A 14107-nucleotide genomic window follows, 5' to 3' on the forward strand; every position below is an offset into this window, starting at 1 on the left:
AAAGGGGGGGCTTGCAGAGGCTGCAATAGGCTATAGCAATCCTGCAGCCTGAAACAGCTGATGATCGGGAGAAACGGAAAGTGAAACCTGCTACTTGCTCCACTAGGCAAACTGCTGGGAGGCAGAGGCAGATTTTTTTTTCTTGTGCTAATCAGGCTGTTTGCCGCAAGGAGGTAAGTCAATAACTATAAATGCCTATAGAACGTTCAAATTATTAGACTTATTTTTTAAATACTGCTTTATTATTGTTCCAGACAGCTTAACAAAATGAAGCTTTTTAAAATAAGTGCTTGATCTGAAGAGGCGCAGTACTATTGTATCTTCTTTTAAAGAGCAGAGAATAACTTACACTTCCAGAAAGCACATCAATTTTAACAGCATCTGTACAAGCATAGTCTGAAATGAAACAGTACAAACTGTATATTGTATGTACTGTTTGCTGTTTGCTGCAAGGAGGCAAATTGCTAGGAGGCAAGAGGCAGATATTTGTCCCTTGTTTTCTTCCCCAAAAGCTAGGTGCGTCTTATACTTTGGAGCATCTTATACTCCGAAAAATATGGTAAACAGAAAAGTTATCAAAGATAAAAATTACCACATTAATTTGAAAAAGGATTCAATAATGTTGTAACTGTATTATATATAAATACTTACACTTATCAAGACGTGGCCGTGGGTTGTATCTATAACCAACCTGACTCCAGAAAACAGGCACAGAGCCTCTTGTCTGAACAAAAGATAGAGTGTGATTATGAACATGGATCAACTGTTCCGTCTCTACATAATTTGCTACATTCCCATTTTTATCCACTCCTCTTCGTTTGTAACGCATCCCTAAGGAGAAAAGCAAAGAATTTCAGGAAAAAGATTGAACACGCATGTTAATTTCTCATATAACATTTGTTCATTTAACACCCTAGCTACTTAATATTGCATTTCCAAAAGTCTTTCATAAAATTCCTCGTCAAAGTCTCTCAAAAATATTAGCATTTATGAGATAATACAGCTCAAGGAACTCCACACACAATATGATCATTTGTATTTGTATTTGTATTTTATTATTTGTATGCCGCCCTTCTCCGGGAGGACTCAGGGCGGCGAACAATTCAAGGGGGAAAAAAGGGGGAACATAAAAGACAAAATACAAATAATAAAAGTAGACAACAGTCGCACAGCCATACATGTCGAGAGGGGAGGGAACTCATCCCCCCCAGGCCTGCCGGCAAAGCCAGGTTTTGACGGCTTTTCGGAAGGCCTGGAGAGAGGTAAGGCTCCGAATCCCTGCGGGGAGTTCATTCCAGAGGGCCGGAGCTGCCACAGAGAAGGCCCTCCCCCGGGTAATAGCCAGGTGGCATTGGCTGGTAGATGGCACCCGGAGGAGGCCAACCTTGTGAGATCTAATGGGTCTGTGGGAGGTAATTGGCAGCAGGCGGTCTCTCAATCATGGGATTCAAACAGTTTCCATATGACTTCAATGCATACATTGCATAATTAACTGGTGAAATTCATTACAACACAGGCAAGCATATAATATCCTTAGCACGAACATCCCCTTCATTCTACCCACATCCCACAAAGAAAGGAAACAAGTCCTGCTCTCTGAATGGAGGAGATATTGTCTGAAAGAAGTCAAGTCTTGTCTAATTTTTCAACTGCTTCTTATGGCCTTAAGTGAGACTTTTAATTTCTGTATAGAAATGCAAATAGGATTTAAGTACTTGTTTCCATAAAAAATTATCACTAAAACTTTTTGGTCTCTAGACCAGTGTTTCTCAACCTTGGCAACTTGAAGATGTCTGGACTTCAACTCCCAGAATTCCCCAGCCAGCGAATGCTGGCTGGGGAATTCTGGGAGTTGAAGTCCGGACATCTTCAAGTTGCCAAGGTTGAGAAACACTGCTCTAGGCTATACCGAGTAAACTTACCCGCTCTGTGACGGCTTCTCCGTGAGATAAGCGCCACAAGGAAACTTGGATGAATGTAATCTACGCAAACAGGCTCCTGAGATGGCGTTTCAGGGCTGCTTTTCTCCTCATCTGCTGCTTCATTGTAATTCACTACAAGTTCTTCAATTTGCACAAATCCCTGGATGATGGGGATAATCCAAAAGTCCACTTCAGGTTGCTGCAGGATATTAAAACATATATACATGAAATTTATAGAACCCAAAGTTTAAGTAAATGGAAATAGCTGCAACAGTAATATACAGAGTTCTTATTTTAAATTTTAAATTTGTTTAATAAATATCTGACTATAGATAACAATAAAATAGCTAAGCAATTTTTTTTGCTCTGTAATTTATTTATTTAATTTATATGTAATCTTATTGTTGCAGCGACTCTGGACAGTTTCATTTATTACTATATTTAATATATTAGGAAGTTCTAGCGCATAATAATAATAATTTTACTACATAGCTAAACTTAAAAGTAACTATTAAAAATTAAGAAAACAAATTCAATAGACAATCCAAAATAAATTCAGGGACACTTGGACTACTGACTATTTGAATCTTACCAATATGAGCTAATAAAATTAGTGTCAGCTCCGGACAGCTCAGAGGCCTGGAGCTGCCATTGAGGGGAGAAGACTGGGCCAGCTGCCAAGACTCACCGTCCCACCTAAACAAGCTGAAGAAACTCCTGCTAAGAATCCACGATTAATTCCCAAGTGGTTTCACTCTGGGTCACAAGTTGATGGGTGTGCGCACGCACGGGGTGCGGCTTATCTTAATTACCAATGTAGCTATAAAAGGTGGTAGGAAGCACAGGGTGGCAGCTCTGACAATTTATTCATTGCCTTAGTGCTTTGTTGGTCAGATCGTGCCGAAGGAAGAATACAAACTACATTTACAAACCGTTTCTGTGTTTGGCTGTTTCATTAACACTTCGGAACCTGACAATTAGATGGAAAACACCAAGTAACTGCTTAGTGGGAATTATGAATGTTTATAAAGGATTACATGGTCATAAATAGGAGTTATTTGGAAGTTTATCTTCCTCTAAAAGAAACTTAGATGAAAAACTTAGATGATTAATAATGAGTCTTCAATATCCCTTTTCCAACCAAGGTTGTACAACAAATGATGGCAACAGAGAGACAGAATGAAACTAAATACTTTTCAACAGATTATCTTTCAAGGAAAGAGAGTAAAGACACTCTTGTTGCTTTTGTTCCACCCAACAGTCACATTTGATACCATATAAACTGTTATTTTACGAAAGGATTTTGCTAGTACAGGTTAGCTAGAACCGAGTCACTTAAAACATGCTGCATATAGTTTTATGAATTATATTTTAGATGGACTGTAGAAATATTTTTGTTCTGCACATTTCTACCCAAAGTCATTTTAAAGTGTTATCAACTTTGTTTTTTTAATCTACTTTTTCCAGCTTGAGTTGAATGATGTTTTTTAGTTTGCTTTAAAATACTTAGTTGCAGGCCACCTTTGTAGTGTTATCTAGATCAGTGTTTCTCAACCTTGGCGACTTTAAGTCCCATGGACTTCAACCCCCAGCTCTGCTGGCTGGGGGATTCTGGGAGTTGAAGTCCACGGGACTTAAAGTCGCCAAGGTTGAGAAACACTGATCTAGATCAAAAGGCAACTAAGAAATACTTTTCCAGCAGCAGATAAAGCCATCTGAATGGGGTGAATATCTGCCAGTGTGTTCAAGCTTCATTATTTATCTGCTAGGAAAGCTCTTTCAAGAAACTCATAACATGCTTATTGCCAATCTAGGTATCATAACTTGTTGAAAGGTGACAAACCCAAGAAAAAAAATATACTCTTTTCACATTTTTTTAAATTAAAAAAATTCTTACAAAAATATATAGTGTTTCATGATTGATATGTGATATGTTAGATTTTTTATTTCTATGGCTTATATATCTGGAAGATATTCCCAAATCTTTTCTTCATTGCTTTATGTGTATCCCCATCTTAAGACACTATACAATTTCTCTACTTTATGCTTTATTGTAATATTTTCTTTTTTGCTCAGGCTTTGGGCTATATAATTCACTAGACAACCTGTGTTCCATTGAGTCATTGTTTCAAAGGTATTTCCTCACTTAAACAGAAAAAACAATGAACATGGGCGGGCAAAAAATCAGTGGGAGCAAAAGTAACTTCCCACTTCCTGCCAGCCTGCCCATTGAGTTTCCTTGTGGGGAAGCTAGCAGGGAGCATCAGAAATCACATATCTGAGAAAGCTGGAATCATGGAGGAATGTATGATATTACAGATGGAAAAGTCATTTTAAGTCAGTAACAATTCCACTTGTTACTTAAATAGAAGCTCTATTAGAAACCTAAATTTTCATGTCACACAAAATTAGGATAAATTACATGAAACATTAATGAGTTCTTTAGACTAAATGGTATCAAGAAAAGAGCATTATCTGATTAATTCAAGGAACCATAAGTATATGGAATATTACTTACTCCAAGGTTTATCAGATCTTCAATCATGTGCTTATTCCAAAAGAATCTATCATCAACCTGAAACACATAAAAATAAACCTTTTGTATACAAATATTACAGAAAAGTGTGAAATCTTGAAGACTACAGAACAATTTATATCAGTGGTTCCCAAACTTTTTCAGTCCACTGCCCCGTTGGTGCTACAAACTGATACTCAGTGCTCCCCACCCAGTGGTGGAATTCAATTTTTTTTACTACCGGTTCTGTGGGTGTGGCTGGGGGGAGTCATGTGACTGGGCGGTTTGCATGACGGAAGGAAGATAGTAACAGTAAAACTCAAAACTGTAACAATTAATTGCACATTTATTCAAAATCCAATTTAAAAAACTTTTTAGTTAATGTTAATTCAACAAAACTGTTGACCATGATCCAGTGATACCAGGTTTTCAAAGTCTGATAGTCATTTATCAAGAACCTTAGTAACTAGTAACTTAGTAAACTCAGTAAAATTTAGTAACTACTTCACTGTTCAGTAAATTCTTAATGTGATGGATGGGTTTGATGAAGCGATACCAGTTTCCCAATATCTGGTTTTAAGTCACTTAACAGAAGTCTTAAATCGCCACATTCAGTAATCTGGAGTCGATTTCTTTGCTTGGAGAGAAGTTGGATGACCACACTGAAGCCACGTTCCACCAAATATGATGTTGGAAATGCAACAAGAAGCTTCTTAACCACTGTCCATAATGCAGGGTAGTGACCAGAAATTTCTTTCTGTAACCAAAACTCTTGGTACGATTTCTTAAACTTTGGCTTCAGCTCAATGTAGCTCTATGAGTTGTTCCTCCACTACCCCATCTTCCTCAGTATCTGAAAATGGATTTATCACCCAATCTGGAATTTCCATCAAAAGAAGATTCTGATATCACTCAGACATCTAAGTTTTAGAATGTCAGAGAAACAACTTTAGCTGGATAGTCACATCCCTGCAATAACATCATTGTAATTTTCAGTTTTATTAATTTCAACAATATCAACACTAGCTTTGCTACTAACCTCTTCCAAACCATCTGCAGAGTTTTAAGATTTGGTGGTCTAAATATCAAAAACGGTTGATTCACATCACACATCTAAGCAAAACTGAAGTACAATGTATTTTTCCTTTTTTTAAAAAAAATCTCAATTTTAAGATTTGTATTACTGTTTTCATCCAGTCCCCATCCAAAAATGGCAAGAAACCCTTGTGTCATTTTTTTAAGCAACCATGGACAGATAATTACTCATACTTGCCTTAATATTATTAGCCAAATTTCTTATTGGCTATGCTAACCAAGAGGTGCTCTGGTCATTGTTAACCCTGCTGCAAAATTTATGTGTGCACATATCCACACATACATACAAAGGCATACAATATAATCTTATCTCCTTCAGATTGCCAATTATTTTGCACGACACAGACATTCTGCCTTTAAATGCTTACGTGGTTTCAATGGCTAAACTTCTGCTCGCCTAACCAACTATTCAAAACCAATAACTCTGCAAGGAGAGAGGATGGGAATGGGGATATTTCAAAAACTAAACACATCCTAACCCGCAACTAGCATTGAATGGAGCTTTTATAAGCTTTAGATTAGAATAAATGAGCTGGAAGGGACCTTGGAGGTCTTCTGGTCCAGCCCCCTGCTCAAGCAGGAGAACCTATACCAGAGGTCTTCAAACTTGGCAACTTTAAGACTTGTGGACTCCCAGAATTCTCCAGACAGCTATGGACTTCAATTCCCAGCTATGCTGGCTGGAGAATTGTGGGAGTTAAAGTCCACATGTCTTAAAGTTGCCAAGTTTGGGGACTCCTGACCTATGCTATAGTAGTATATATATAGTATATATATAGTATAATATACCTATATCAAAGAAAGCTCCCGTGAGTTTAACAACACCCATATTTCCAAGGCTAGAAATGGAAGATTGCAATGAGAGCTCCCTCCTGCTGGTAATCCAAACCTCCCTAACCAAACTCCACATCATCAAAAGGGAGCGACCGCACTTCTGCTCATCACCCTCTCCCCCCAGTTACTTTTACCCAGCAGCGTCTCCATGCAAAGGAAAAGGATGGCACGAAATATGTGACGGTTTTTTAAACCAGTGGCAAAGAGTTCTCTCGCAAGCTCAACTAGAATTTGATTGGTGGGGGTCTTTTTCCCCCTAACAACACCGTGCACGATCTCTCCGCCCAACGACCGTTTAAAAAAAAAACCTTTTCACAAGCCAAGCCGGTCAGTTAAGACGCCGGCGGTGTTGGGGGGTGGGCAATTGAAGCAGCGCATGCTTCTCTCCTGGGAGGAAGGCGGTGATTGGAGGGGAGAGTGGTGACGTTGCTTAAAGGGAAATCCGCAGCTATTTCCAGGTTTGTTTGGGTAATTTCATCCTGCCCGTGCCGATGGGCTTTAAAAAGTCCATCTTCTGCTTGGCAAGTTTCTCCTGTCCATCTGAGAATTAGCTATGGGGAAGCTGCCAACCTAGGGGCAACGCCCTCTGCAGCCAACACAATACACAATCCTTTTTTCCTCGCCCTTTTAGCGCCACCGCCCTAAGTCATCCCACCGCCCCCCCCCCCCGGGGGGCGGTACCGCCCACTTTGGGAACCACTGATTTATATTGATCAAAACAGTCCAGGAAAAAGAACTTCATTTGAGAAAGATAAGGAAACACTGTTTCTTTCCTTTAAATATATGCCCATATGTATCTATGGCTAATCTTTCAAGAGACATATTATTACCTTTTTCCAGAGGGGCAAGTTAGTCTTCTCACATGCACTTTGCCTTTGTACACAGTTTGTTAAGTCATAGGTCACACTATAATAAAAAGAATCAGCATCCATAAACATTTTGAACAGTTCTTCCAATAGACGCCTCTCCAGTCTTTCTTTCTCTTTACTTTCTTTAACCTAAAAAAAGGGCAGAATGTTCTATTTCAGTACAGTGAGTTAGATACCTGTCACTAACCTAAACATGATTTTCCATAATGTACCATCAACCATTTGCTTTTGTTTAAATAAAAGAATTATAAACCCTTCATAGATTATGTCTTTTCAAAGAAATACAGTGAGAATTGCAACTTTGCAGATACGTTTCCAATATAAAATATGCTGCTATTTATTATTATATTCTACAAGGCTAAGAAATAACACTTCAAGTAAAGTTACCTACAAAATTTATGACCAAGAATAGTATAAAGAAACATATAGAGTCACAGGAGGAAAGACTGCACAGAATCTTCATTAGATACCGTGTTTCCCGAAAATAAAGACAGGGAGGGCTTATCATCCGGGGAGGGCTTATTTTCAGGGAAACAGGGTAGGATTGTACTAGTTTTATATATTACGTAATGTTACTCAAACATATTCCAACAACGTCCTAAATAAAAAAATGTAAAAGGTACTATTTTTATTTGATGAAAGAAAGAGGAATCACATCTCCTATTTTTTTTAAAAGTACTGCTCATAAGCTTTAAATCCTGTATACACAACTTCAAAAGACAATCTTTCTAGATGCTTACTGCAAATGGCCATTCATAAATAAAGCACTTCAAAAGTTGTGAATTGTAAATATAATTTCTTCTCCTGAACCACAAAATCTATTTGCTTCAAAATACAGCAATTAATAATTGATAGACTTCATAAATGAAGACATGATCCATTAAGTCTACTCAGGAGGTTGGTATTTAATTATTTACTTATTTGTTTAATTTCCATCTTGCCATGGGACTTTTCTGGATGCAACAAAATGGGGGGGGGGTAATTAAAAATGTAAACAACAATAGCAAAGGAATAAAACGGTAAATAATGGAAGTACATTAATATGAAATTAAAAAGATGAGCAGGGGAGAACAAGAAGTGCAGGGGAGAGGTGGGATCAGGTCTTCAGGACCTTGAGGGAAAAATAGGAGGATGAGGGCAAACCTCATCCAGGAGGGCAGAATGTTCCAGAAGGCTACAGCAGAGATCCCATTCTCCTGGATCCCATCAGTTGGAGTTCCTTGACCAATGGGCTTGTCTTAGAAGGGCAAAATGGTTCATCAAGTAATCTGGATCTATCCTATGTAGCGTTTTGAAGATCATAACCAATATCTTTGCCCCTGGAAGCAAACTGCCAGCTCGTAAAACAGTGCTGTAACTTGGGTCACTCCTTGGGCCACAAAGACTAATTGTGCTGCCGTACTTTGTACCATTTGAAGCTGCTGAATGCATTTCAAGGGAAGTCCCATATAAATGTAAGATGTATGCTAATATTGCATTAAACATTTTCTGAATCAGCATTAATGGAAACAATTCAAAGCAACTACAGCGTATAAATTTCTGTTGAAAAATGTATTTATGGAGAAATTATAATAATGGAGGCATTGTAACTTTGATTTATACCCAGTTGTGTTTCAAAATAACATATTAGTCTACATTCTTATATGCTCTATAGACCATGGCTATTAATGTGGTTACCATATTTAATATTTACTGATGTGCATATCGAAGCATTTGTATCACGAGTTGTATTTTTTCTCTCTCTAGTACTCAGACATTTTGTTTTTGTTATATGCTTTAGTAGGGAATATGTTGAATGGGAATTGATGTTACTAATAATCTACTATGCAGTAATAGTTTTAGTATTTGATTTTCACCCTTTCCCTCACTGCATTTTCAATATTGCTTTTGGTTCCACATCATCAGCAAAGGATCAACGTCTTTTATTGCACAAGGGCCTCCAGATAATTGTAGGATGTCCTTTATTGCCCTTGCTGTTCATCATCTAGAAACTAGTATCCTGAAATTCTATATATATATATTTTCAGAATAAGGAGGTTTAATGTATGAAACACTAGTTGGTAGTGCAGAATCAGACTAATTTCATTTGAAACATAAAGTAGTAAATGTTATCATATTCTGTACTGCACTATATTTCAGTTCCTAAACACAATCAGGAGGGAATTATATTTTTAATTTCTTTTTCATGTGGACTGACCTCCTTTAAGTTAAAAAAAAAACAGACAATCACCAGGGCATGACAGCAAATACAGCTAATTTAAAAAGACAAAATATAGCCATTTATGAGAAAAGCATGATTCAGTTGCAAAGTTGGAAATTCATGGGATAATAACCTATTAGCAATTAAGGATAATAAATTTAATCTGTATCTTAAAACAGAGGGGGGGAAACAATACTGAGATTACTGTTGATATCAGCATGAATGACCATATGAATATCAGCATACAATTGTAGCCAGACACAAGAAGACAAAAATATAACTGTAGAAAATCAAATAGAAAGCTGAAATTTCTGAGATTTGACTATGAACGGAGAGGGCGGTTGGGGGGGGGGGAGAAACTAAACATTGTTGCAAAGTTCAACAGTAACATAGTGGAGTCAATCACAAACTGAATGTAGGAAACAAAAAAGGCAAATGAATCCAAGGCTTTGCAACTGATAAAAACAATAAATTGTTTAAAGTGTTCCTAGGGATTCTTTCATGGGGAAAACAGATGCAGGCAGACAGGGGCATATTTGGAGAAGAACTTTAGAAGAGAGATTAGAAGCAGTATTGAACATATTGATTGAAATGGTGATAACATAGCCAAGTAGTAATCTGAAATATATAATTAGAGCTTATACAATTGTCCAGTTAGAAATTATCAGGAATAGAGCAGAGTTTCAAACTCACATGAAATACTGAAAGACAGTGCCCACAAAATTCCAAGTGAGAACAGTAAATACATATATTTGGGGGCCCAAGGAGAGAGAAAGAACAAAGTAAAGGCACTATTAGTAGTGAATCTGACAAATGGGAATATGGAACCAGTCAAATCATATAAAGGCCTAAAGGGCTTCAAGTAGTAAAGTTTGGTCGACTGTATCTAAGCAGAATGAAAATAGGAAATAAACAATTGACCTGGCAAATAGTGCCCTTGATCATGCTTGTGGGAATTTTAGCAAAGTTCAGAACTATAACAGGAAAAAAAGGCAGCAGAATAAACAGTGGAAGACAAGGTGAAAGGGGAAATTTAATCAAGAAGTTTAACCAAAACAAGTGAATTAGAAATATGTTTAAATATTTGTGACTTTGTTAATCAACTCATTGAAGGAAAAGTACAAAATTAAATAAATAGGTGAGTAGTGTTTAAAGTGTCTACCATCCAAAATTCTTTAAAATCTAAAAATAATTCTCACCTTCTTTTTATTAGAAGAGGAAACATTTGTTTTTATCTGAGTGAAGGTTCTCAGCAGAAATTTAGAATCATCTGGAGACTGTGTAATTTTTTCTGTTTTGTATATTCCAAAATGATGTTTTTTACAGGGCTGTAAAGCAATACATTTTGTTAAGAAGATGCTTAATGAATTTAGTTATATAAAATATGAATTCACTGATTAATATTCTTTTAAGAACATTAAATAAAAGCTAACATTTGCATGATATCAAATACATTTTTAAAATATTTATTTATTGAATATATACTACTACCCTTCATATTCTGTATACTTACAATAAAACAAGGATAATAAACAGCTAAAAAACCTGGAAAAGTTGTATAGAATTCATTCTAGCTATCACTGAAGAATTATCTAGTATCTGCTAAAAATTAGAAAGTTCTACATTTTAAAAAGCTTTTTCTACCCCATCTACTGTCTAACCTTGAGAAAGGTCACTGTCAAAGATTTAATTAACAAATCGGTTGGAGTAAGATTTTTGGCAAAACTAATTGTCATTTGTATATCTAATCGCAGCAGAGACATCTCATTAAAAAGATATCTGATACAATGCAAATGACTGTAGAGAAGAAACAAGATATAAATGGAGTAAATAAACTGTACAGTAAAAGACAGCATTTGAGAGATGGAAAGATGGTTCCAAATGTTTGATAAGAAATGTTTACATCCATTTACTATTCAGTTATCCTTTGGGTCAAAATAATAGCAATAGCACTTAGACTTATATACCACTTCACAGGACTTTAGAGCCCTTTCTAAGTGGTTTACAAATCAGCCTATTGCCCCCAACAAGCTGGGTCCTCATTTTACCGACCTCAGAAGGATGGAAATCAACCTTGATGTTAATGATCACATAATAAATGTTTACCTAAAAATTGTTATTCAGCATGGCTGCCTGATTTGATCACGTAACTTTCATTTCCACTTAAATATCATTCCAATCATGTTAAATTGGTTGGAGCATTCATTTTATGAATTGCTGGGATCCCCTCTTACCTCCAAGTCCAGATCCTGAGGTTCTGCTTCAGAAAGTGGTATTGCAACAATTTTTGTAATTTTACATACATCATGATCTCCTGGAAGCTTGCCAACAACTACTTTTTGGCGAATTAGAAGCAGCCACCAAGGCAAATCTGTAAGAAATACAAATCTATTAGTTTGGAAAGAAAATTTTAATTATAATTTTTACCGGGTGAATAGCAACCTTTAAATGTATATATTCTCTCCATTCAGGCTGACAAAATTACAGTCTAACACTTAAGTGGAAAAGCCTCTTCTCAATATGGAATTAAGAGTTACAGAACCCCAGGGCTGGAAAAACTGGGGGAAAAAAATATTATTTTTCTTCCACTAGAACAAACCATCATCTGTCCCTTCCCAAGACAGAGAGGATTTTTGGTATTTTTCTAATAATGAACATGGTGGTTAAAATAAAAAAATACATTTTTACAGTTTAAATTTTTCAGTTTTAATTTAAGTTCATCCTAATTATTCTTCCTGTGCCCTGCCACTTGCCTAACCATGCTAACACGGCATCAGAGGTGGGTTCCTACCAGTTCGCACCTATTTGGTAGAACCGGTTCGTCAAATCTACCAAACCGGTTAGAAGAGGTTCCACCAGTGGACCCGGAAAGCAGGCCACACCTACAGAAGAGGTTCCAAAATTTTTTGAAACCCACCACTGACTTGCATGCTTCAATGCCAGAGTTTCTGAGCCAACATGACTGGAGGAGGAATTCTGGGAGATGAAGTCCATGTCTTAAAACTGTCAGGTTTGAAGACCCCTAGGTTTTTTTTTCTAAAGGGTTAGGGGTGCAAGGATCTTGTAACTTGACAGCTTTAAGACCTGCATGCTTCAATGCCAGAGTTTCTGAATAGCTACTTGGACCGACCTAAGTACTAATTCATAATTTCATATCCGGTCACATGGGCAGCAAGCCACTCCCATCCGGTCACATGGGAGGCAAGCCACTCCCACAAAGGAGGCCACACCCACAGAGTAGGTTCGAACAATTTTTGAAACCCACCACTGCACGGCATATACAATCTGGTTTACAATGCTATTAAATAACTTATTAATCAAGTTAATATGTTAGACTATGAATCATATGGGGCATTGTTACTTTTTGGGGAGCTTTGGCCCAATCATTCTTAACCCAGGCTATGATAAAATGAGTAGCACTGATTTGAGCCCCCAAAACAAATGGGATTTAAATCCAATAAATAGTAATGTATTTACCAAGTAGGGGGATTTTTTATTGAAATGCAAAATCAGAGTTACTGCAAAATCTCTAGGCCTGCAGCATACACTCTCAGGAGAGCCACATCTGACTAACATTATCTATAGTCGTTTTGCCACAAGCTTGCTGATTCCAGTTATGTTTTAGTTTATGGTCTGCATCTTAATCACTGTTACTTACCTTGAATATCCCACTAAATCAGAGACACAATAACAAAAACCTATATTTTGATGATTTTTGCAGAATGTTTTTCAGTCCTTATGAAGACTATATAACATTTAATGACAATGCACGCATTAAACATGTTCTGACGATTCAAATTTAATGCTTCCAGCTTACTTTTTTTACAAATACTTTAAAAGGGAATGATACAATAGCGTGCTATCATTGTAATAAAACCCAAAACCAGAATCGGAATAGATAATTCATGTAATTACAACTTCATTTACAGAACAGTAAAATACACTGTACCTAAAGGATAATGTTTATGCTAATATTCGTTTCCATTGGTCGGCATCAATAGTGACTTTATTTTTGTAGCTGAAGGAGAACTAATGCATCTGTTTGTTTCATTGCTGAACTAAATAAGACTTAAAAATCTCAAATAGCGTATATCCATAGTTACAACTGTACAACTCCACTTAAGAGATGCTCTAACAGCAAAAGAAAAAAAATCTTCAGGAAAAGTAATTCCCCTTTGCCCCCTTGCCCTTTAAGCTTCTTATAGCCTGTGACAAGCTGTTTCAAAAAACAACAACAAATTGGAAAATGGCAGGGGGCTGAAGAGGGAATTGGTAAAAATAGTTCCATCACATCTTTCAAAAGGAAGCAACTTAATCTCAGGGTCTTTCACGGATGAAAAGAACTCTTCCATCCACAAAAGAAATAATTCCCCAGGTGTTTATGTCTTTTCAAATGCTTTATGACATCACAATCTATCAACCAGCCTATATGTTCTCAAAATCGTTGTTAGGATTGGGAGAAGAATATTCTTTGCAGTTCCTGTGAGGTGAAGAAAATGCAATCATGCAAACAGACTTCTACTTATGTAATGTTGTTTCATAACTAATTTCAGTTGAAGAAAAGATGAGGGGTTTCTATACATGTTTTCCTTTATGACAGTGGTTTGTGTGTGAGAAAAGAGAATGATTGTTTTATTTGGCGAGAGGAAGAAAGATCAAATGACTTTTATCA

The 14107-nt window shown here is 36.8% G+C and overlaps 1 protein-coding gene across 1 annotated transcript in view; it reads right to left on the bottom strand.

Moving 5' to 3' along the window:
* The window catches only part of INPP5F (inositol polyphosphate-5-phosphatase F), a 53596-nt gene that overhangs the window by 23609 nt on the left and 15880 nt on the right, over positions 1–14107 (bottom strand). The window contains exons 3-8 of the mRNA XM_032225310.1: positions 11670–11806; positions 10635–10763; positions 7197–7364; positions 4441–4497; positions 1923–2121; positions 652–831 (exon numbers count right to left, since the gene is read on the bottom strand). Coding sequence (XP_032081201.1) covers positions 652–831; positions 1923–2121; positions 4441–4497; positions 7197–7364; positions 10635–10763; positions 11670–11806 — 870 coding nt within the window. The remainder of the gene's footprint in view (positions 1–651; positions 832–1922; positions 2122–4440; positions 4498–7196; positions 7365–10634; positions 10764–11669; positions 11807–14107) is intronic.

Source organism: Thamnophis elegans, chromosome 10, assembly GCF_009769535.1.
Source record: "Thamnophis elegans isolate rThaEle1 chromosome 10, rThaEle1.pri, whole genome shotgun sequence".
In the NCBI taxonomy this organism is placed as follows: Eukaryota; Metazoa; Chordata; class Lepidosauria; order Squamata; family Colubridae; genus Thamnophis; species Thamnophis elegans.